This window comes from Ictidomys tridecemlineatus, chromosome 4 (genome assembly GCF_052094955.1).
Source record: "Ictidomys tridecemlineatus isolate mIctTri1 chromosome 4, mIctTri1.hap1, whole genome shotgun sequence".
Classification (NCBI taxonomy): Eukaryota; Metazoa; Chordata; class Mammalia; order Rodentia; family Sciuridae; genus Ictidomys; species Ictidomys tridecemlineatus.
The window spans coordinates 838,869-863,957 of record NC_135480.1 but is presented as its reverse complement, the minus strand read 5'-3'; the positions used below and the strand labels follow the sequence as shown (position 1 = coordinate 863,957).

The 25,089-nt window shown below is 61.0% G+C and overlaps 1 protein-coding gene across 1 annotated transcript; it reads left to right on the top strand.

The window, feature by feature from the left end:
* The first annotated feature begins 3,611 nt into the window (after positions 1 to 3,611).
* LOC101967357 (uncharacterized) lies at positions 3,612 to 23,262 on the top strand. The gene is made up of 31 exons (XM_078048865.1): positions 3,612 to 3,669; positions 7,235 to 7,288; positions 7,460 to 7,700; positions 7,819 to 7,945; positions 8,293 to 8,383; positions 8,470 to 8,579; positions 8,732 to 8,939; positions 9,053 to 9,175; positions 9,599 to 9,719; positions 9,802 to 9,940; positions 10,011 to 10,115; positions 10,198 to 10,267; positions 10,352 to 10,489; positions 10,689 to 10,850; positions 10,928 to 11,022; positions 11,126 to 11,258; positions 11,413 to 11,662; positions 11,736 to 11,788; positions 11,882 to 11,991; positions 12,379 to 12,530; positions 12,748 to 12,889; positions 12,978 to 13,085; positions 13,520 to 13,705; positions 13,817 to 14,056; positions 14,687 to 14,843; positions 14,945 to 15,088; positions 15,672 to 15,884; positions 17,281 to 17,439; positions 17,856 to 20,853; positions 22,140 to 22,343; positions 23,142 to 23,262. The coding sequence occupies exons 1-31, from the start codon at positions 3,612 to 3,614 to the stop codon at positions 23,260 to 23,262; spliced, it is 7,212 nt and encodes a 2,403-aa protein (XP_077904991.1).
* Positions 23,263 to 25,089: the final 1,827 nt, after the last annotated feature.

Below are 25,089 nucleotides of genomic sequence, written 5' to 3'. Positions count from 1 at the left end.
GAGGGCCTTCGGGGGAGCCTGGAGACCCTTCCCAGGGCCGCACGCCCCTCCCCAGGCCGGAGCCCAGGGCTGAGCTTGGAGCCTGCTGGTTCCATTATCATGGGGGGGGGGGAGGCTCTGCAAGGGCCTCGGAAGAGGCAGGGTCAGTTGCTGTCAGGGGTGAGAGCCAGAGGCCAGGAAGTGGACAGGACCTCGGGCATACCAGGGTGAGAGAAGGCACAAGGGCTGGGGCTCCAGCAGGATCCGGCAGCTGGAGCCACAGTAGCTGCAGGACGAATGTGGACAGAGGTGCAGGGCTCACCGTGTTCAGGAGGCACACTGGGACAGCCGGGCTGCACCTGTAGTGGGGGCGTTACCTGCGACACTTGGGGGGGCAGAGAAGGAGGGAGAGTCCCTGCTGGGACAGTGACTGCTGCCCAGACCTCACTGAGCAACAGGCCCAGATGGCTACCACATGCTGCATGCAGGAACTGGGGATCTAGCTCCCACGCCTCCGCCACTCCAGGCCAGGGTCAGTGGGTTCCCACCGTCTCCCCAAGTAGCAGGTGCCCACGGGCCAGTCCTACCACTCCCTGACCCCACAATGCTCAGCCCAGGTGGCCCTTATCCCCCTCTGAGGACTGGACCGGGCAGTCCTGAGCTTCACACCTGATCCACAGGAAGCCCTGAAACACCCGGGACCACCCAGGGTCCACACCCTGTGGTCAGGAGTCAGGACAGGCTCTCCTGGTCACAGCTGGGCCCAGTCCTGGGCCTGGTCAGCCACAAGAGAATTCCTGCTCTGCTGTCAAAATCTATCCAAACATGCCCCAAAGCCAGTTCTCAGCTCTTTGATCTGATGTTGACCAGCTGCCAAGCCCTGGGGCCGGGGCAGGGGCTGCTCTTCCCTGTCCTCCCTCCAGGGAATGTCAGGAAGGGTCCAGTGGGCAGGTACAGGATGGGAGGAGCAGGCTGACCCATGTGTCCACTCCAGCATTTCTGTGAATGAGAAGCCATAAGCCCTGGGTTTGCAGCTCCCTGGAGCCCCAGGCCAGTGCTGGAGCCTTCTGGAGGACTTGGCCAGGAGGATGTGCATGTCCTTACCCCAGCCCCAGTGCCAGGCAGAGGTCCTCCCACGGCTATCCAGGAGCCACAGCCTAATGGGCAGTACCTCAGAGTGGAGCCAGGAGGCTGGAGCCAAGCACCTCTCCCTGGACTCTGGGGCAGCCTCGCTGGACCTTAGGCCCAATCCGAATCCTCCTCCACAGCCTGCCTGGGCCCTGGGTGACCACTGCTCACGGATGGCCATAAGAGTCAGGGGTCTGGGCTGGGTGTAAGAGTGGACAATCACCCACTTATATAGCCAGCATGCTCCGCTTTCCAGGCAGCGGAACCGGGTCTTATCGCTGAGATTGCCTCAGGAACAATGGCCACATACACTCTTATCGTCCAGCCTCGGAGCTGTGGGCTTGGTGCACTCGAGCGCTCCCAAGTCAAGAGACAAAAACGCCTTTCAGCAGCAATTTCCTGCCAAACAAGTGTGCTGGGAAGGAGGGGGCCTGAAGCCCTGGCCCGCACCAGGAGGGGCCCTCAGCCAGGGCCACGATAGCACTGTTGGGCAGAGCCATCCACCCACCTCAGCACATGCCCTGAATGGCAGAGAAGACAGGAGAAACCCCAGACAGCTGCAGAAGCAAGCCAGTGCATACACACACAGCCTCACATGACACGTGTCCTTCCAGATGCACAGACACAGGCACACAGTGACACCATCCAGCCCCCGCAGACATGCCCTCCAGTCAAATGCCCTTTCCATGCTGGCTGCCCTGATGCAGTGACCAGCCCAAGACCCCAGCCCACCCACAGCTCAGGCAAGGGCAGGTCCCCCACGCTATGCAGCTGCTCAGCACAACTGGGCAAAAGTTTTACTCCTTACCCTCAGTTTCCCACCTGAACAGGTTGGCTGAGCATGGAGGAACCCCTGAGCCAGGCAGAGTGGTACAGCCTGTCATCTCAGTGACTTGGGAGGCTGAGGCAGGAGAATTCCAAGTTCAAGGCCAGCCTGGGCAACTTAGCAAGACCCTCACCATCTCAAAAGAAAATATCAAAAGGACTGGGGATGCAGCTCTGTGGTTGAGCACTCCTGGGTTCAACTCCTAATACCAAAAGGAAAGAAAAAGAAATGAAGAAATAACCCAGAAGAGGAAACTCAGAAGCAGAGTCCAGAGAGAACTTCCACCACCAGCCTGAACACCTAAGAGTGATTTTATATGAAAGCAATGTTCTCTTTTTTTGCTTTTTGGTTGTGTGTGTGCTGAGAATCAGATCCACGGCCTTGGACATGCCAAGCACACACCTACCACTGGGCTACACTGCAGTCGGACAGAGTCCCTTCCAAGCTGCAGTTTGTTAAGGTGAGCACATGACACCCACTGCTTCCGTCTCAGTGCTGCATGTCCCCTCCAGGGCGGGGGGTGGGCACGGGGGCTGCACTCCAGGGCATGCCCCTTGGGGGTTGGGGGGAGGCCCCGGGTCCAGGCCAGGGGACTCAGCTCCTGTGAGATGAGGTGCTGTCCCATCTGGGGAGGTCAGGCTGAGGCAGTGCTGGGCAGGGACATCAAACCTGCAGTGGGAGCTGCTGGAGGGTCCTAGAGGATAGGACACAAGACCCTTCCCCAGGAGAGGAGGCACCTGATCCCTGGCTCCCCACAGAGCTGGGCAACCGCAGGAGTGACTGGTTAGAGCCCGAATCCCCTCCTAAGCAGCAAGAGGGCCCCAGGGAGGACCCCAGCCCTGCCCTCACCCTGGCCTTCAACCTCACCATTGCCCTGACCTTTTGTGGCACTGGCACATGCCGCTATCTGCCCCGCCTCCAGATGTTGTCCCAGAAGCCCACCCTTCCTTCCAGTGGGTTGGGCAGCTCTCTGAGGGGGTCCACCAGTGCCCACCATTCATCCCCATGGAGGGGCTCTGGGATGAAGAGACTCCTCGTCCTGCTCCTGAGTTGGGTGGCCCCTGACAGCCGAGCTGCTCAGATCTGGGGGATCACCTCGCAGGAGGTGACCTGTCCTGGGGTTCCCCCACCCCCACCCCTCAGAGGAGGCCACGTGAGAAGAGGTGTCCAGCGACTCCCCTGGGCAGCCCCTCAGGCCTGGCCCCACAGGAGGGAAACTCAGGGGTGCGGGCCCAGCACCTGGGCAACTCTCTGGGTATGGGGACCCAGTGGAGGTTAGGGCTCACCCAGAGCTACCCAGCACCCTGTGCTCCCTGACAGGGCAGACAGAGACCCAGTGGGGAGGCCCCTGGGACGGAGGTGTCTGCAGGACCCTGGAGGGTGTGTCCCCTCCCCCGGGGAGTGGGCGATAACGGGCTGCGGCCGGCCGCTGCAGAATTTTCCAAGAAAGGTCAGGTGCTGATAAAGTGGAGGCTGAGATCCTGTTTGGCCACTGTGTGCCCGGTCAGCAGTGGCAATTACGGCAGAGTGTGGGGCACCGGTGGCGCAACAGGGGCAGGGCCACCACCCCTACATAAAGCATGTGGGACTGGCACTCAGGTGCAGCGCTGGCAGTGGCAGGACGGCTGGGAGCCCAGCAGAGGTGCCCGGCCAGCAGTTCCTCTCCAGCGGCGACACCATGCTGGGGCTCTGGCTGCTGCTGCTGCTGCCCCACGGGGGAGCCCTGCTCAGCACAGGTGAGTGGGGGCAGGCAGACCCGCCAGAGGGCTGGCGCCCCACGGGCCCTACACGTGGGCGAGTTCCCAGGTCCTCTTGCCTGGCTGACTCTGCCGAGGTGGACTGACCTGCAGGTGCTGATAAATGGGAGCAGGAGGAGCCAGGTCTGCAGGTGCTGCCTCCCCACGGGCCCACATGCCACTGGGTTCTGTCCACCTCCTGGGGAGCTGGGCACAATGGCCAGGGAGGGTGCAGGAACAAGACAGGGGTCCCTTGGGCACAGCCCCTCCAGGAATGTGGGACCTGAAACACAGCAGCTCCAGACAGGTCAGTCTGTCACCCTCCCGCTCTCAACTCAGCCCTGGTCTCTGGGGCCTGAGGGTAGCCAGCAGGTGTGGAGGGCAGGGACACAAGTCCCTCCATCAGGGAGGCTCATGGCCAGGAGAACAGGACAGACCGCAGAATGGGCCCCTGCCTCGGTTTCCCCTTTTGTACATGTGGGGAGCTGCCTGTCCACTGCCTGACTCGACCACTGCCCTTCAGCAGCAGCTGGGAGCCTGCTGGGGGTGGACAACAGCTAGACAGAGGGCACCCTTGGGGCTGTGCCCAGCCTGGGGCCAAAGCACTGGTCAGTGTGACTCCCTGCTCCCAGGAGCCCCATCCCCACTGACCAGGCCTCATCTGTCATGCCAGGGGCAGTGCTGAGCCCCACAGTGAGGGGCCAGGGCTCCAGTCAGGTCGTCTGGGACCCCTGCCCCCCTCACCCAGCACACCTGGCAGGAGAAGGTGTGGGGTGGAAGAGCCCAGATGGGGTCTAGGAGGGGAGGGCTGGGCTGGGGAGCCCCCCCAGTGGGCAGAGCATGAGGTCAGACAGCAGGTCATGGGACCTGGGGCTGAGGGAGGCCTGTGAGTCAGCCAGTTAGCCCAGGCCAGGCAGGGGTGGCAGGCGGGGCCACGCGTGCACAGGAACAGTGAGTGCTCCTGCCGCCCCGTGACCTGCCCAGGGCTGAGAAAGCCTGGGGGTGGCAGACCAGCCACCCCACATGCCTTGGGGCCTGGCGTCGGGTCAGTCGGCAGGAAGCACAGAAAGTCCCTGGAAGGAGAGTCCACAGCACCGACGGCCTCCTGAGTTTCTTCCAAGGGACCTCTGGGGTCAGCGCCAGGTCGTCAGAGACAGAGGCTCAGTGAGGCTGGCGCCTGGTGAAAGGAGGGGCTTGGCAGGGGAGCGGAGCCACCCACAGATAGGGACAGGGACCTGGCAGACATAACAATGAGGGGCTGGGGGCCATGGAGCCAGACACAGGTCTCGGGCAAAGAGGGGGTGAGAACTGAGCCTTTGCCATTGGCACCATACAAGGTTAGGGTGGACCCAGACGTCACCGTCCATCTGAAAGGTAGAGGACTGAGTCACAGAGGGTTTTGCCCAGTGCACACCGACCAAGGTCCCCTACCTTCAAGAGATGCTGTCCCTGGGGCACCCTGGAAGGGAAGACCAGGACCTAGGGCGGGGATGGGTGAGGAGTGGGCACCAGCCTGATCCCAGCATGAGCCTCAGACCCACAGGCGAAGGCAGGCACATGCTACTGCAGCCGAAAACCACCTTCAGGGCCGGGCCAGCATGAGTGGGCCCACACGCGCCCAGCCTGTCCACTCTCCAGGCACTCAAACCTGCGCTCCTGCCAGCCAGAGGACTCCCCCAGGCTGAGGCTCAGTCCCTAGGGCCAGACAGCCTCTGTGGCTAGGTGCCTCTGCTCAAGCCTCAGCCACACCACCCTCAGCCACCCAGCTCAGCTCCCGGGGATGCCAGAGATGCACACACTCTGGAGGTGACTAGCAGCAATGGGAGGGGCCATGTCACCTCCCAGAGCTTGGCAGAACCTGGGGTAGGGCTCCAGGTGGGGAGTGGGAAGAAGGGAACCCCCCTGAGCTGTCTCAGGGATGCACTGTGTGCACCCAGCTACTCAGCAGGGGGGAGCCAAGGCAGGGTCAGGCCCAGGAGCACCTGGACTGCCCAGCCGGCATTTAGATACTGCCATGGCCCAAGGGAGCCACAGGAGGGCCAGGTCCCCAAGGTGCGGGGTGGGGGAGGAGGGAAGAATGTGCGTCAACCTGCCCCTTGATGAGGGAGGAAAGGGGTTGGGAGCCAGGAGGCAAACCCACAGGGAGGGCACCCTCACAGCCTGCAGGAGATAGGCTGGCCATCTTCCCAGCTTCCCTACTCCGTGGTCACCATGACCCATGCTATTTGGGCATCTCCCTGGTCACAGTTGCCAGTCCAGGATCAACCCAGGGGGCTGTCTTGGAGGCTGCCAGGCAGGAAAGAGTCAGGAAGACGGATGAGCTCAGAGCCCCAGGAGGGCAGACTTGGCCCTCGCTCAGCCCCTGGGCGGTTCACAGAGCTGGATGTGGCTCCCCACAGGGACACCAGGAGTCGTGCTAGGAACAGCAGGATGTAGCCAGGCAGAGGGTTCAGGGGACAACCCGCTCTATCTCCACCCTCATCACCTGCTTCCCAGAACACCCCATGCCCACCCTCCTGGCCTCGCCCACCAGCTCCAGCGGCCACCCCACCCCAGCTGCCCAGAAATCTCTGTGTCCTGTTCTCTCTGTCTGCAGACACACAGGAGGGGCCCAACTTGTCTGGGCAGCAAGTGGTGAGGGAAGCCTGGCAGACAGGCCAGCAAGTGTCCTGGCCAGAGGATGCCAGAGAGCCATGCCTGGGGGCTGCTCTGCCCTGAGGCCCAGAACTGGTTGCCCAGGGCTGCCCTGCTGGCTGCTCCACTTCTGCCTCCCACAAGACAGAGAGTCCCCCCAGGAGTCACTGGGCACCAGAGCACCCAGCTCTGCTCAGAGGTCACCTCCTCAGAAGGTCACCCTTCCCCAGTGGTGGTAGCCTCTCCCCACCCAGCACAGGCTGGCCACCCTTCCATCTGCTCATGGTGGCCGGCAGCTTCTGCGGCACTGTGTGCATGCATGAGCAATCTCCTGCCCAGGACTGGTCCATGGGAGCACTCCTGCCCTGTGCCCCTGGCTGGGTCATGGGCCCAGAACAGGGGCTCCATGAAGACAAGTTGAGCTAACACTGCAGAGATGAACTGAGAGGAGAGGACAGCAGGAAGGGACAGGACTGGTGCAGGCCACCCAGAAGCCAGGCTCAGGCTGGCATCCCCCACCCCATCCTCCTCAGGGCTGCTGTGCTGCCCACAAGCTGAGTGCTCCCTGGGTCCTGGGAGGACAGTGCTGGGCACAGCCAACAGGGCTGGCGTGGGGGCTGGCACTGACCACAGGGCACAGGTCTGGACACTGCTTCCTTTGCTACCAGGCCTCTGCCCAGAGTGCAGGCTTCACTCATGTACCACACAGGCAGGCTCACCAGAGCACAGCCTGTGTGACAGGGCCCAGGCCACTGCACGCCCTCGCCTGGGGCTCCCAGAAAAGCCCCAAGCCTCAGAAGAGCCACGGCTCAGTCTGGAGCCAAGGCTGATGCCCTGGGCAGCTGCACCACCCCCCGCAGCCTCCCCCTGCCAAGACCCCCTGGGTGAGCCCACTGCAGGGGGGGCTGAGCAGCGGCCTCCTGTCTTACAGACCCCACGACTGGAAATACCACTGACCCCAATGCTGAGGGAAGCCTACAGTCCAGTAAGGCCCGGGACGGGGGGTGGAGCCCAGCCCCAGGCCAGCAGCCTGGGAGACAGTGTCCACGGTGTGGGGGGAGGCTTCCAACACACCCAGAAAGCTACACCCCTCCCCGTGTGGGCTCCCAGGGTCCTCAGTGGGGCCATGAGCTGCAAATTGCCCTTCTCTCTGCAGCCCTGGAAAAGGGCTGGTGTTCCTCATGGGGGGATGGCCACTTCTCCACCTTTGACCACCACGCCTACGACTTCCTGGGGACCTGCAACTACATCTTTGCGGCCAGCTGCAAGGGTGCCTCACCTACCTTCAGCATCCAGCTGCGGCGAGGGGCGGACGGGAACATCTCTCGGATCATTGTGGAGCTAGGGTCCTCCGTCGTCACCGTGAATAAGACGACGGTCTCCATCAAGGACATCGGGTGAGCCAAGGGGCTAAGCCAGGTAGTCAGGGGCTGGGGATCCTGGCCCCAAGGATGTCAGGTGAGCCATGGGGCCACCCGGGCAGTTGGGGCAGACACTGACTGCTCTCATCCACAGGGTGGTCAGCCTGCCCTACACCAGCCAGGGGCTCCAAATCACACCCTACGGCCAGAGTGTGCAGCTGGTGGCCAAGCAGGTGGAGCTAGAGCTGGTGGTCATGTGGGGCCCAGACGCCCACCTCATGGTGAGGACTGGGGGCCTGGGCAGGGGCACACGGGCCCAAGGTACAGGTCTCAGGAGGAGCTGCCCTCCTTGGGCAGGGGTCTCAACCTGCTCTGACCCTAATTGGCTACAGCCAGGCCCTTTCTGCCAGGCACACTGACCCCTGGCCAGTAACCTGGACTGGATCTAGGTTTTCTTGGTAGCTGTTTCCCCACTTAAAAATAAGGAGGATCCAGCAAGAGGTAGAACCCCCGAGGGGGAACAAGGTGTGGGGATGGTGGGGGCCCGGGGAGCAGGAGTGAGTGGCCCGGCCGGCTGGGCAGAAGCCCCTCCTGCACCCCATGGGGCCCAGCAGCACCCACCCTGCAGGTTCTGGTGGAGAGGAAGTACATGGGCCAGATGTGTGGGCTGTGTGGGAACTTCGACGGGAAGACGGACAATGAGTTTCTGAGCGAGGATGGTAGGTGGGGAGGGGCAGGCAGGGCTGTGGGGACCCAAGCCCACTTGGCTAGACCCCCAGGTGTTGACCCCCACCCCATGCCCTAGGCACACTCCTGGAGCCCTACAAGTACGCTGCACTCCAGAAGCTGGATGACCCCAACGAGATCTGCACCTTTGAGGCCATCCCCAGGCCCCCCGTCCTGCAGGCCACACATGTATGTGGGGTGGCCAGGCCCTGGGGCCATGCTGAAGCCAACCCTCAAGGGGTCTGATGGGGGTCTTGGAGCCAACAATCCCACCTTCCAAGCCCCAGGCATGGTGTGGGAGGTGCCCTGGCCTGTGTGACCCTGAGTGGTCTGCTGCCCAGGTCGGGATCTGCACCGAGCTGCTGACCCAGGTGTCCCCTGAGTGCGATGTGCCCAAGAAGCCCTTGGTGCTGAGCTGCCAGGTGGACATGGCTACATGTGCCCAGCCGGGCCAGCAGAACTGCAGCTGTGCCACTCTGTCAGAGTACTCCCGCCGGTGCAGCATGGCACACAGGCCTGTCAGCAACTGGCGGGGCCCCGGCCTCTGCTGTGAGTCCCGGCAGGATGGGGCGGGGCTGGGGGAGCCACAGGAAGGCCCCCTCCTGGGTGGGGTCTGGGCTGCTGGCTGGGGTGAGGCCTCTCACAGACCCTGTGCCTCCTAGCCGTGGGCCAGTGCCCAGCCAACCAGGTGTATCAGGAGTGTGGCACGGCCTGCATCAGGACCTGCTCTAACCCACAGCACAGCTGCTCCAGCCCCTGCACCTTTGGCTGCTTCTGCCCCAAAGGTGAGGCAGGTGCTGGCTCCCACTGTCCCCGACACTTGGAGATGAGCCCTGAGAAGGGACAACACACCCTGCCTGACTTGAGCACAGACTTTCTGCAGTTGGAGCCCCAATCCCAGGGCCCCTCTGCCCAGCCCCAGACCTCACAGCTCCTACGGACCTAGGAACCCACACTTGCAAACCCATAGGCGTGAGTGCGGCCCAGGGGTGGGGGTCAGGGGGTCCCAGAACTGCTGCGGATAGTTGGGCTTTCAGGTGGGCCTGAGGCAGTTATGCATCCGAGACTCGCCAGGCCTGCCCCTCACCTGGGCCTGCACCTTGGTAAGGACCAGCAAGGCCTGCGCAGGACGGCCAGGGAGGGAGCATCCAGCGGGAGGGTGGGATGAGGTCAGTCCCACCCAAGCCCAAGAAGCCACTTTCTGGCAGGAATGGTACTCAATGACCTCTCCAACAACCACACCTGTGTGCCGGTCAGCCAGTGCCCCTGCCTGCTCAACGGAGTCGCCTACAGCCCTGGGGAGGTCGTGAGGGCTGCCTGCCAAAGCTGGTGAGTACTGGGGAGGGCCCCTGCTGGCCTGGAACACAGGGGAGGAAGGCCACTGACAGGGTCACCCCCTGTGGCCCCGCAGCCAGTGCACCATGGGCCACTGGACGTGCACAGGGCAGCCGTGCCCGGGCCACTGCTCTCTGGAAGGCGGCTCCTTCGTCACCACATTCGATGCCAGGCCCTACCGCTTCCACGGCACCTGCACCTACATCCTCCTCCAGGTAGGACGGGCTTCAGGGCTGGTGGGGAAGGTGTGGTCCCTCCACCCCTGAGCAACCTGGCCCCCCACAGAGCCCCCAGCTTCCCAACAAGGGCACGCTCATGGCCGTGTATGACAAGTCGGGCTACTCACACTCAGAGACGTCGCTGGTCGCCATCATCTACCTGTCCGGGCAGGTATGGCTACCCCCACAAACAGAGGTGGGCCCAGCTCTTGCCTGCTCTCAGCCCTCCCTGATGCAGGCTGCCCTCCCTCCAGGACAAGATTGTAATCTCCGAGGATGAGGTGACCAACAATGGAGACACCAAGTGGCTCCCCTACCAGACCCGTATGTCCCTGCCCAACTCCAGGGCCTCCTGGGCCACGCCTCTGGGGGCAGGCCTGACAGCCTGCTGAGCACCTGCCCTTGCAGGCAACATCACCATCTTCAGACAGACATCTACCCACCTCCAGATGGCCACCACCTTCGGGCTAGAGATCGTGGTCCAGCGTCAGCCCGTCTTCCAGGTGTACATCACCCTCGGGCCGCAATTCAGAGGCCAGACCAGAGGTGAGCCCCCACCCCTGCCTTGGCCAGGTGGGGAAGGACACACGAGAGGCTGGCACTGGCCCTGCACATGCAGGGAGCCCACAGGAGTGTGGCCACCTGAGGCCAGTAGCCTGTCATGGGGGCACAGCAGGACACTGCTGGGGTGCAAGGGGGCACAGGAAGGGCAGGTGGGGCTTGGCCCTCACGGTCTGCCGCGCAGGGCTCTGTGGCAACTTCAACGGGAACACGACCGATGAGTTCACAAGCAGCGCAGGCATTGACGAGGGCACAGCTGCGCTCTTCGTGGACTCCTGGCGGGCAGGGAACTGCCCGGCTGCCCTGGAACGGGAGATTGACCCCTGCTCCATGAGCCAGCTCAACAGTGAGTCCACCTGCCCTACCTCCCAGGCCTGGGGCTGGGGAGGGGACACAGGACCCACGGCCAGTCTGTCGTCCTAGAGATGTACGCAGAGACTCACTGCTCGGTGCTGCTAAAGAAGGATGGTGTGTTCGAGAAGTGCCACGCTGTGCTGGACCCCAAGCCTTTCTACAAGGTGGGCCTACAGGCACCTGGGGAGGCAACACAGTCCTGGGCACCTGGGGCCATGGCCAGGGAGAGGAGGTGCCATGGCCCGCCACGGCTGGCTCTTCCCGCAGAGGTGCGTGTACCAGGCCTGCAACTATGAGGAGACCTTCCCGCACATCTGCGCAGCCCTGGGCGCGTACGTGCACGCCTGCTCCTCCCAGGCCGTGCTGCTCGGGGACTGGAGGGACAGCGTGGACAACTGCAGTGAGTGCAGCAGGCCAGGGGGTGGAGTCGGGGGTGGCTAGGACATGGAGTCCCAGGCCGCTTCTGCCTGGCCGCCCCCCTGGCCAGTGGGCAGCACGGCCCAGACCACAGGCCCCAGCTGCCATGCGGAGGGCCTGACCCCAGCTCCCTGCAGCCATCCCTTGCACCGGCAACCGCACCTTCAGCCAGCAGAGCCAGGCCTGTGACCACACCTGCCTATCCCTGTCCAACCGCGAGGTGGAGTGCCACCCCAGCGCAGTGCCCGTGGATGGCTGTAACTGCCCTGACGGCACCTACCTGGACCACAGGAATGAGTGTGTGCGCAAGGCCCAGTGCCCCTGCCTGCTGGAGAGTCACAAGTTCATCCTGGCCGGCCAGTCCACCATGGTCAACGGCATCATCTGGTACGGATTGGGCCTGGGGGTGTGGGGCATGGGGCGCAGGCCCACGCAGCCTCATGCAGCCTCTTTCTTATAGCCACTGCATCAATGGACGGCTGAGCTGCCCAGGGCAATCGCAGGTGTTCTTGGGTACGTACAGAGGAGAAGCCACCCAACGGGGGACCCAGAGGCACCCCTGGCCTCCCTCCTCTGAGACCCTAACCCCACTCTCCACTCCTGCAGCTTCCTGCCCAGCCCCCAAGACATTCCAGTCCTGCAGCCAGTCCTCAGAGGACAAGTTTGGGGCCGCATGTGCCCCCACGTGCCAGATGCTGGCCACCGGCATCACCTGTGTAAGTGGCAGTGAGAAGCAGCTCAGGGGCCTGGAGAGGGTGGTCACAGGCCCAGGAGGCTGCTCTGCCCTCACCCCTCTGTCTCTATCTCTGTCTGTCCCAACTGCAAGTGTGGGCTGTGGGTCAGGGGTCAAGAGTAACTCTGTGGCCAAGCAGCTGGATGAGCATGCTCACCTGCAGGGCTCTGTGAGGGCAGGGCCAGGCTGGGGCACTGGGCGCTCAGGCCCCGGGCCAGGGCAGCCTCAGGCAGGCAGCATGGAACCTTCCCTTAGAGAAGTGGCTCTACCAAGAACCCGCAGGATTCACGGAAGTGCCTGGGAAGGAGGACAGGGCTGGGGCGGCAGGCTGGGGCTGCCCTCCAGGCGATGCTGACCCAGCCCCCTCCAGGTGCCCACTAAGTGTGAGCCTGGCTGCGTCTGTCCTGAGGGGTTCTACGAGGATACCAGTGGGCAGTGTGTGCTCCCCGGGCAGTGCCCCTGTGACTTTGCGGGGGTCTCCTACCCCGGGGGTGCTGTGCTCCGCACCGACTGCAAGAACTGGTAAGCCACAGCTCACCCTTGAAGCCCAGGTCCCTGGGACCATCTGGACAGACAAGGGGCACCCAGGGTGGGGGACCCAGGGGTGGAGTGTCCAGGAATGGGATGCCCAGAGCTGAGGTCCCCAGAGGCAGGGTGCCCGAGGCCTCCAAGAACCCCAGGGACCTCACCACATGTGGGAAGAGAGCTGCCTCAGCACCCCACCCTGCCCTCTCCACAGCACCTGCTCACAGGGGAAGTGGACCTGCCAGCAGAGTGCCCATTGCCCATCTACCTGCACTCTCTACGGGGAGGGCCACATAATCACTTTCGATGGGCAGCGCTTCGTCTTTAATGGCAACTGCAAGTACACTCTGGCCACGGTAACTGCCAGGACCCCAGGAGCCAGGCAACAGGGACTGGGCTGGGCCGGGCACCCAGGGCTCCTGCTCAGCACCCTCATCCCTGCAGGATGACTGTGGTGCCAACTCCCAGCCCAGCTTCAAGATCCTGGTGGAGAATGTCGTCTGCGGGAAGTCAGGGGCAACCTGCTCCCGAGCCATCCAGATCCTCCTGGGCGTGAGCGGCGGGACCCCCATAGGGCAGGAGGAGGCTGGGCCCATCACACAGCTAGGCCCTCCTGTCCAGGACCCTCGGGTCCCATCTTTGTTGTGCAGCCCCCCCTCCCCACCCCCTCCTCACCTGCATGACAGGGAGGGAGGAGGGCGTGCCCATTGCCCCCAGAAACCATTCACCAAGTGGGCATCTTGATGTTCTGCACTAGTGGCTGATGACCACCACCTCCTTCCAGGGAATCACCTGGGCAGATGGGGGGTCCCAGCCTGTTCCCATACTCACTGGAACCTTCTGCCTGGGGCTGACTCCCAGCAGGTGCCCCTGCCCAAGTCCTTGATGGACTTGGTCAGCCTTGCCTTATACACTCAGTCCTGGGGCAGCCCCAGGTACCACGGAGGCCAACCAGCAGGCAGCCAGTGACAGCCCTGTCTCCACAGGGCCTGACTATCACGATGGCAGACAGAAACTACTCCATCAGCGGGGAGAACTCCCAGGTGCACGTGCTGGTGAAGCCCAGCTCCTTGAACCTGGTTCTGGACGTAGATATCCCCAACCGGCTCAACATGACGCTGGTCTGGAACAAGCACATGAGCGTCTCCATCAGGGTCCATCGCGCCTCCCAGGTACCTGCCACGCTGGCCAGACACAACCCTGGTCCAGCCAGAGCCCTGTGGTCTCAGGGTGGGGTGGATCAGGAAGGCCGCACGCTCCCTGCCTGACACAGAGTCCCGCAGGACGCCCTCTGTGGCTTGTGTGGCAACTGCAACGGGAACATGAAGGATGACTTTGAGACACGCAGCAAGTACGTGGCGTCCAACGAGTTGGAATTCGTGAACTCATGGAAAGAGAGCCCGCTGTGCAGCGATGCGAGCTACGCAGAAGACCCCTGCAGCCTCAACCCCTTCCGCCGCCCCTGGGCAGAGCGCAAGTGCAGCATCATCCACAGCCAGACCTTCACAGCCTGCCACAGCAAGGTGGGCCCTTGGGCACAGCCCTCAGCGCCCAGGGCTCATGACCCACCCTGGCCCAGAGTGGAGAAGCCAAAGTCCTCCCACAGTTGGGGGGTGGACATGGAGAGGGCAGAACCCATCATCCAAGACAGGAGCCCTGCACTGAGGTCCGACTGCTACAGGGTGCTTAGCAGCACCCCAGGCCTCTGCCCTCCAGAAGAGGGTGGTGGCCTCCGACAGTGTCAGCAGAATTCAGGTGGAAAGCCCGCTCTGCAGCCTGGTCAGGGGAGGAGACCTGGGGCTGCCCAGGGTCAGGACCCGGACACTCGGGTTCTCAGGCTTAGCAAGCACAGAAAGGAGGGTCCTCATGGCCCAGGGGCCAGCGAAAAGTTGCTGAGGCCAGGAGCTCAGGGCTGCAGATGCTAAGCCAAGAGCACAGGCACGGGGCAGGTCGGGGGACCCTGGCCCAGGGGGACGGGGCAGGTCGGGGGGACCCTGGCCCAGGGGCGGTCTCTGGGAGCAGGAGTGCCCATCAGAATCCTCCCTCGTGGCCTCAGCCGAGCCTCTGCAGCACTGACCTGGGCAGGCCTGCAGGGCAGGGTGGCTGAGCACGGGTCTGCAGCGGCACAGACAGGCCTGGCCCTGGCCCTGCAGGTCTACCGCATGCCCTACTACGAGGCCTGCGTGCGGGACGCCTGCCTGTGCGACAAGGGTGGGGACTGTGAGTGCCTGTGTGACGCAGTGGCCGCCTACGCCAAGGCCTGCCTGGACAAGGGCGTGTGCGTGGACTGGAGGGCCCCAGACTTCTGCCGTGAGTGCCCTGCCCCACCCCCAGTAGCCCTGAGTCCTGCAGGGCCATGCCCGGCCCGAACCCAGACCTCCCACGTGGCCTGACCACTGCCTTTCCTCCAGCCATCTACTGCGACTTCTACAACACCCACTCGCAGGTGGGCGACGGCAAGTTCCAGTACACGCAGGAGGCCAACTGCACGTGGCACTACCAGCCCTGCCTCTGCCCTGGCCGCCTGGACAGCTTCCCAGACACGAATGTCGAAGGTGGGGGCACAGGCACCTTGTTTCCTCATGTGTGCACTCATCACTGACACACACACACAATTATTTGCACGCTCATACTCACACACCCACTCGCACACCAAACCGCACCTTCAGGCACCCACAGCCTCCTTCACCCACAGTCTCCTCCCTTCCACCTGGCCTTTCACGCACTCCTGCTCACAGTCACGGATTCACCACACACACGCTCACTCAGCAATGCCCAGGCCCAGAGCGGGATTAGGGACAGGGCCTCACAGAAAACAAACTGCTCTGACATCCACTCTGGCCAGAGTGTCGTGAAAACCAGGCCAGGAAGTAAGACACTCAGGCACAGCCTGGTAGGGGACAAGAGGGGAAGAGCCCAGGAGGGGAAGGGGACAGGAGGGGAAGGGGACAGGAGGGGAGCCAGCTCGGCCAGGGCCAGAGCGAGGTGGCCACCAGGACAGAGCCCTGGTACCCAGGAAGGGGGTTTCCGAGCTGGGAGTGAAGTGAGAGGAAGGCAGGGGTCGAGCCACAGGGGACCCTGCTGGTGGCAGGGAGCTGGGTGCCAGCTGGTGCTGAGCCTGGCCCTTCTTTGCCCTAGGCTGCTACAACTGCTCCCAGGATGAGTACTTCGACCACCGCACGGGGACCTGTGTGCCCTGCAGTAAGTCCAGCCGCAGGCAGGCAGTGTGTCTGCCGGCCACAGATGTGGGATGCCCTGGTGCTCCAGGCCCCTCACAAGCTGCTGTCCAGCCCCAGCACCCACTCCTCAGGGCCCTGCCCCTTGAGGTATTGAGACTCCCACAGACAGGCAGTGTGGCTGTAGTCAGCAGAGACAGGGACAGCACGAGACGCCTCTGGCCCCGTCTCCTCCACAGACGACGTCCTCACCCAGCTCCAGCTCAGAGCAGAGCCCCCAGGCCTGACAGGGTATTGGGGAGCCCAGTGGGAATCTTCCTGGGAATCTAATTCATTCAGCAAGAGATACCACTGGGCCCCAGCAGCCGAACAGCTTGCTTCTCCAAGCCCGCTGAGCAGAGGGAGGGAGGGCGGGAGGAGACGGGCCGCTCAGCGCCCTGCCCGGGGTTGCATTCCCCTGCCCCTGCCACCAAGAGCACACAACTCTGCCTGGCCCTGCTCAAGGAACCCCTGGGCGAGGACTGGGGGCCACACGGGCAGTGGCATCTGACCACCCTCCTCTTACAGTGCCATCCAACACCACCCTGCCGCTGCTGCCGACCACAGGTGACTGCGCTCACTGGCTGCCACAGGGTGTGGCGTGCTGGCTGGGACTTTCTGGCTCCAACAGAGAGCCCACACACTAGCCCAGCAGGGGAGGGGGCAGGGAACACGAGTGTGAACCCCAGGTCCCCAGGGGGAGGGCGGGCAAAATTTACCTCCATAGTCCTGCCCACTCAGCCCTTGCTGGACCGGCCACTGAGCATGAGGCAGGGACTCAACAGTAAGTCACCCAAAAAGACCCACCCGGAGCCCATGCTGCCATCAGAGGCTCAGCCGTCCCCTGGGCCTGACACTCCATCCCTCCAGCCCAGGGGCCATGGGGCTGGGTGGCAGGAAAAGGCGAGACTCAAGGGGGTGCAGGTCTGCCCCTGCCTGTGCATGAGGGCAGGTCTGCCCCACGCAGGTGCACCACCCACAGAAGTCCAGCCCAGCACAGGGGCCTCCAGGACCACCAGCCCTGGGCCTAGCTCCCTACCCATAGCTACGTACCCCACTGCCCAACCCTCAACCCCTGCCTCCACTGAGGACTGGACACTCTTGACCACACGGATGCCATCGGCACTCTCCTCAGGCGGTAACATGGAGGGGACACTGGAGTGTCTGGCGGGTGTGGGGAGGGGTATCATCTGCGTCCCACCTCTCCACACACAGCAGACCTCCTGCTGCCTGGGACTATGAGGGGACAGAGCGTTAGTCCACCCAGCTGACCAAAAGTAGGCAGAGAGAGAGCCCCCGTGACCTATGGCCACTGCCACGAGGCCATCATTTCCAGAAGTGAGATGGAAGACATAAGAGCAAGGCCGGGGGAGGCAAGAGGCCAGGGCTCCTCCAAGGAGACTCCACAAGGGACAGGGGCAGGGACTCAGGCACAAGCCTATGAGATGCAGGTGGGAACACCAGATGACACTCTGGGTGGCAGTGCTAGGCAAAATCACCTCCAATGACAGCAGCCACCTCTGACCTCACAGCCACACGGAGGTCGACACCCACAGGACTGACGGTGACGGAAGCCATAACACAGGCCACAGCAGCTCCCGAGAGCCAAGGCACAAAGTCCACAGCTCAGTCAACAGCCAGAACCACGGAGGCCCCACCAAGCTCAAGACCAGGAACACTTCCCAGCCCAGGTGAGTGGTGGCCGGGAGGTCAGCTGCCCACAGCCACACGTGTCACAGGGTGCCACAGGTGGGCCACACCCTGAGAGAGCAGAAAGGCAAGTCCAAGAACAAGGGACAGCGAGCCCAAGGGGACAGAGGACAGAGGCAGAGAGGAGGGGGCAGAGCCAGAAAGACGCCCACAGACATGGGAACTGCGAAAAGGTACAGGAGGGCCACATTTAGGACGGCAGACCCACGGGGACACACGGACCACACCTCCAAGCCAACACAGAGGTCCAGAGAAAGAGACAGGTGACCAGGAAAGGTGCTCAGGGTCACACAAACCGAACACAAACACCCACCAGCGAGCCCTCAGGGACATGCCCCCAGACAGAGCAGGAGGCTGGGGTTGAGGACTGAATGGTGACACCTGTCCTGATCCACAGAGACACCAACCCCCCAGGGAATGCTCACAACGACCAGCAGTCCTGGGACCAGCAGCACACAGCCACCGGGTGCTCTCAGAACAACATCGCCACAGCAAGAAGCCGATGACACAGAACCCTCCACAGCAGCCACATCCAGTCTCGGGACAGAAAACACAGCCTCCTCCATCAAACCACATGGAACCACCATCAACACACGGCACACGGCCAACACGGTGACCTCAGCCGCTCCGCACAGTTCAAACACCCTCACAGGGGGGTTTCACACGACCACTGGTCTCAGGATGCCGCTGACCGCTCTAGGCTCCACACTGTCCACCCCCTCTCCAACACAAACTTCTCTTAGCCATATAAGCCCACCCAGCGAAGTGGTCCCCTCTAAAAACTCAGACACAAGTTCAGTGACCCCCACCCTTTCAACCACAGTGGTCAGGGCCACTGGACCCACCTACACCTCTCCCCTGATCACTACGGCTACCAGTGCCTCCCACAGGTCCTTCCTCACTTCCACAACCTCCCCTGCCTCCCTGTCACACCTTTCCTCCTCCCCACATCCCAAACCCACATCACCCCTGTCCACCAACATCACACCCACACCCACCAATACACAAACGGGGACCCCGGTGGCCCACACCTCCTCTGCCACTCACACCAGTACACAAACCTCACGGACCTCGCAGTCTTCAAACACCGCGTCTGCCTCCAACACGGCCCACCCTTCCGTTCCCCTCCCAGGAACATCCGTCCAGATCACCAGCGCATATCCAACTCCACCCGGTGCCCAGACATCACTGACCTCTCGGGCTTCCCCACTGTCCACCCGTTGTCTCACACCAACTCCTCAGAGCCTCAGCAGCCCATCCAGGCCAGAGGTCTCCTCGGAAGAGTCCGAAACTAGTTCAATGGACACTGGTCTTTCAAACGCCATAGTAAGGGCCCCTGGACCCTCGTACACCTCACCACTGAAGACTACGTCTACCAGTGCCTCCCACAGGTCCTTCATGAGTCCCACAACGTCCCCTGCCTCCCTGACACACCTCACCTCCTCCACACAACCACAAAACACCTCATGTCTGTCCACCAACATCGCAACCACACCCAACAATACACAAACTAAGAGCCCTGGGGCCCAGACCTCCTCTACCACTCACACCAGGACACAAACCCCACAGACCTCTCAGTCTCCAAACACCACGTCTGTCTCCACCACTGTCCACACCTCCTTTCACCTCTCACACCTGCCCCCAAAAGACACCATCCTGTTTCCCATTCCTACAGGTCCCTGGACCTCACTTACCTCTGTGAGTTCCACACTGTCCACCCCACCTCCCACACCAACTACACAGACCATCAGCAGCCCATCCAGACCAGAGGTCCCCTCGGAAGAGTCCGAAACTAGTTCAATGGACACTGGTCTTTCAAACGCCATAGTAAGGGCCCCTGGACCCTCCTACACCTCACCACTGAAGACTACGTCCACGAGTGCCTCCCACAGGTCCTTCATCAGTGCCACAACGTCCCCTGCCTCCCTGACACACATCACCTCCTCCGCACAACCACAAAACACCTCATCTCTGTCCACGAACATCACAACCACACCCAACAATACACTAACTAAGAGCCCTGGGGTCCAGACCTCCTCTACCACACACACCAGGACACAAACCCCACAGACCTCTCAGTCTCCAAACACCACGTCTGCCTCCACCATCCTCCACACCTCATTTCACCTCTCAGACCTGCCCCTAAAAGACACCATCCTGTTTCCCATTCCTACAGTTCCCTGGACCTCACTTACCTCTGTGAGTTCCACAATGTCCACCCCACCTCCCACACCAACTAAACAGACCATCAGCAGCCCATCCAGACCAGAGGTCCCCTCGGAAGAGTCCGAAACTAGTTCAATGGACACTGGTCTTTCAAACGCCATAGTAAGAGCCCCTGGGCTCTCGTACACCTCACCACTGAAGACTACGTCCACCAGTGCCTCCCACAGGTCCTTCATCAGTGCCACAACGTCCCCTGCCTCCCTGACACACATCACCTCCTCCACACAACCTCAAAACACCTCATCTCTGTCCACCAACATGACAACCACACCCAACAATACACTAACTAAGAGCCCTGGGGCCCAGACCTCCTCTACCACTCACACCAGGACACAAACCCCACAGACCTCTCAGTCTCCAAACACCACGTCTTCCTCCACCACTGTCCACACCTCCTTGCACCTCTCACACCTGCCCCTAAAAGACACCATCCTGTTTCCCATTCCTACAGGTCCCTGGACCTCACTTACCTCTGTGAGTTCCACACTGTCCACCCCACCTCCCACACCAACTACACAGACCATCAGCAGCCCATCCAGACCAGAGGTCCCCTCGGAAAAGTCCGAAACTAGTTCAATGGACACTCGTCTTTCAAACGCCATAGTAAGGGCCCCTGGACCCTCCTACACCTCACCACTGAAGACTACGTCCACGAGTGCCTCCCACAGGTCCTTCATCAGTGCCACAACGTCCCCTGCCTCCCTGACACACATCACTTCCTCCAAACAACCACAAAACACCTCATCTATGTCCACCAACATCACAACCACACCCAACAATACACAAACTAAGAGCCCTGGGGCCCAGACCTCCTCTACCACTCACACCAGGACACAAACCCCACAGACCTCTCAGTCTCCAAACACCACGTCTGTCTCCACCACTGTCCACACCTCCTTTCACCTCTCAGACCTGCCCCTACAAAACACCATCCTGTTTCCCATTCCTACAGGTCCCTGGACCTCACTTACCTCTGTGAGTTCCACACTGTCCACCCCACCTCCCACACCAACTACACAGACCATCAGCAGCCCATCCAGACCAGAGGTCCCCTCGGAAGAGTCCGAAACTAGTTCAATGGACACTGGTCTTTCAAACGCCATAGTAAGGGCCCCTGGACCCTCCTACACCTCACCCCTGAAGACTACGTCCACCATTGCCTCCCACAGGTCCTTCATGAGTCCCACAACGTCCCCTGCCTCCCTGGCACACCTCACCTCCTCCGCACAACCTCAAAACACCTTATCTCTGTCCACCAACATCACAACCACACCCAACAATACACTAACTAAGAGCCCTGGGGTCCAGACCTCCTCTACCACACACACCAGGACACAAAACCCACAGACCTCTCAGTCTCCAAATACCACCTCTGTCTCCACCACTGTCCACACCTCCTTTCACCTCTCAGACCTGCCCCTACAAAACACCATCCTGTTTCCCATTCCTACAGGTCCCTGGACCTCACTTACCTCTGTGAGTTCCACACTGTCCACCCCACCTCCCACACCAACTACACAGACCATCAGCAGCCCATCCAGACCAGAGGTCCCCTCGGAAGAGTCCGAAACTAGTTCAATGGACACTCGTCTTTCAAATGCCACAGTAAGGGCCCCTGGACCCTCGTACACCTCACCACTGAAGAATACGTCCACCAGTGCCTCCCACAGGTCCTTCATGAGTGCCACAACGTCCCCTGCCTCCCTGACACACCTCACCTCCTCCACACAACCTCAAAACACCTCATCTCTGTCCACCAACATGACAACCACACCCAACAATACACAAACTAAGAGCCCTGGGGCCCAGACCTCCTCTACCACTCACACCAGGACACAAACCCCACAGACCTCTCAGTCTCCAAACACCACGTCTGTCTCCACCACTGTCCACACCTCCTTTCACCTCTCACACCTGCCCCCAAAAGACACCATCCTGTTTCCCATTCCTACAGGTCCCTGGACCTCACTTACCTCTGTGAGTTCCACACTGTCCACCCCACCTCCCACACCAACTACACAGACCATCAGCAGCCCATCCAGACCAGAGGTCCCCTCGGAAGAGTCCCAAACTAGTTCAATGGACACTGGTCTTTCAAACGCCATAGTAAGGGCCCCTGGACCCTCCTACACCTCACCCCTGAAGACTACGTCCACGAGTGCCTCCCACAGGTCCTTCATGAGTGCCACAACGTCCCCTGCCTCCCTGACACACCTCACCTCCTCCACACAACCACAAAACACCTCATCTCTGTCCACGAACATCACAACCACACCCAACAATACACTAACTAAGAGCCCTGGGGTCCAGACCTCCTCTACCACTCACACCAGGACACAAACCCCACAGACCTCTAAGTCTCCAAACACCACGTCTGTCTCCACCACTGTCCACACCTCCTTTCACCTCTCAGACCTGCCCCTACAAAACACCATCCTGTTTCCCATTCCTACAGGTCCCTGGACCTCACTTACCTCTGTGAGTTCCACAATGTCCACCCCACCTCCCACACCAACTACACAGACCATCAGCAGCCCATCCAGACCAGAGGTCCCCTCGGAAGAGTCCGAAACTACTTCAATGGACACTGGTCTTTCAAACGCCATAGTAAGGGCCCCTGGACCCTCCTACACCTCACCCCTGAAGACTACGTCCACGAGTGCCTCCCACAGGTCCTTCATGAGTGCCACAACGTCCCCTGCCTCCCTGACACACATCACCTCCTCCACACAACCACAAAACACCTCATCTCTGTCCACGAACATCACAACCACACCCAACAATACACTAACTAAGAGCCCTGGGGTCCAGACCTCCTCTACCACTCACACCAGGACACAAAACCCACAGACCTCTCAGTCTCCAAACACCACGTCTGCCTCCACCATCCTCCACACCTCATTTCACCTCTCAGACCTGCCCCTAAAAGACACCATCCTGTTTCCCATTCCTACAGTTCCCTGGACCTCACTTACCTCTGTGAGTTCCACACTGTCCACCCCACCTCCCACACCAACTACACAGACCATCAGCAGCCCATCCAGACCAGAGGTCCCCTCGGAAGAGTCCCAAACTAGTTCAATGGACACTGGTTTTTCAAATGCCATAGTAAGGGCCCCTGGACCCTCCTACACCTCACCCCTGAAGACTACGTCCACGAGTGCCTCCCACAGGTCCTTCATGAGTCCCACAACGTCCCCTGCCTCCCTGACACACCTCACCTCCTCCGCACAACCTCAAAACACCTCATCTCTGTCCACCAACATGACAACCACACCCAACAATACACAAACTAAGAGCCCTGGGGCCCAGACCTCCTCTACCACTCACACCAGGACACAAACCCCACAGACCTCTCAGTCTCCAAACACCACGTCTGTCTCCACCACTGTCCACACCTCCTTTCACCTCTCAGACCTGCCCCTACAAAACACCATCCTGTTTCCCATTCCTACAGGTCCCTGGACCTCACTTACCTCTGTGAGTTCCACAATGTCCACCCCACCTCCCACACCAACTACACAGACCATCAGCAGCCCATCCAGACCAGAGGTCCCCTCGGAAGAGTCCGAAACTAGTTCAATGGACACTGGTCTTTCAAACACCATAGTAAGGGCCCCTGGACCCTCCTACACCTCACCACTGAAGACTACGTCCACCAGTGCCTCCCACAGGTCCTTCATGAGTGCCACAACGTCCCCTGCCTCCCTGACACACCTCACCTCCTCCACACAACCACAAAACACCTCATCTCTGTCCACGAACATCACAACCACACCCAACAATACACTAACTAAGAGCTCTGGGGTCCAGACCTCCTCTACCACACACACCAGGACACAAACTCCACAGACCTCTCAGTCTCCAAACACCACGTCTGTCTCCACCACTGTCCACACCTCCTTTCACCTCTCACACCTGCCCCCAAAAGACACCATCCTGTTTCCCATTCCTACAGGTCCCTGGACCTCACTTACCTCTGTGAGTTCCACACTGTCCACCCCACCTCCCACACCAACTACACAGACCATCAGCAGCCCATCCAGACCAGAGGTCCCCTCGGAAGAGTCCGAAACTACTTCAATGGACACTGGTCTTTCAAACGCCATAGTAAGGGCCCGTGGACCCTCGTACACCTCACCACTGAAGACTACGTCCACGAGTGCTTCCCACAGGTCCTTCATCAGTGCCACAACGTCCCCTGCCTCCCTGACACACATCACCTCCTCCGCACAACCCAAAAACACCTCATCTCTGTCCACCAACATTACAACCACACCCAACAATACACTAACTAAGAGCCCTGGGGTCCAGACCTCCTCTACCACTCACACCAGGACACAAACCCCACAGACCTCTCAGTCTCCAAACACCACGTCTGTCTCCACCACTGTCCACACCTCCTTTCACCTCTCACACGTGCCCCTAAAAGACACCATCCTGTTTCCCATTCCTACAGGTCCCTGGACCTCACTTACCTCTGTGAGTTCCACACTGTCCACCCCACCTCCCACACCAACTACACAGACCATCAGCAGCCCACCCAGACCAGAGGTCCCCTCGGAAGAGTCCGAAACTAGTTCAATGGACACTGGTTTTTCAAACGCCATAGTAAGGGCCCCTGGACCCTCGTACACCTCACCACTGAAGACTACGTCCACCAGTGCCTCCCACAGGTCCTTCATGAGTGCCACAACGTCCCCTGCCTCCCTGACACACATCACCTCCTCCACACAACCACAAAACACCTCATCTCTGTCCACGAACATCACAACCACACCCAACAATACACTAACTAAGAGCCCTGGGGTCCAGACCTCCTCTACCACTCACACCAGGACACAAACCCCACAGACCTCTCAGTCTCCAAACACCACGTCTGCCTCCACCATCCTCCACACCTCATTTCACCTCTCAGACCTGCCCCTAAAAGACACCATCCTGTTTCCCATTCCTACAGGTCCCTGGACCTCACTTACCTCTGTGAGTTCCACAATGTCCACCCCACCTCCCACACCAACTACACAGACCATCAGCAGCCCATCCAGAACAGAGGTCCCCTCGGAAGAGTCCGAAACTAGTTCAATGGACACTGGTCTTTCAAACGCCATAGTAAGAGCCCCTGGGCTCTCGTACACCTCACCACTGAAGACTACGTCCACCAGTGCCTCCCACAGGTCCTTCATCAGTGCCACAACGTCCCCTGCCTCCCTGACACACATCACCTCCTCCACACAACCTCAAAACACCTCATCTCTGTCCACCAACATGACAACCACACCCAACAATACACTAACTAAGAGCCCTGGGGTCCAGACCTCCTCTACCACTCACACCAGGACACAAACCCCACAGACCTCTCAGTCTCCAAACACCACGTCTTCCTCCACCACTGTCCACACCTC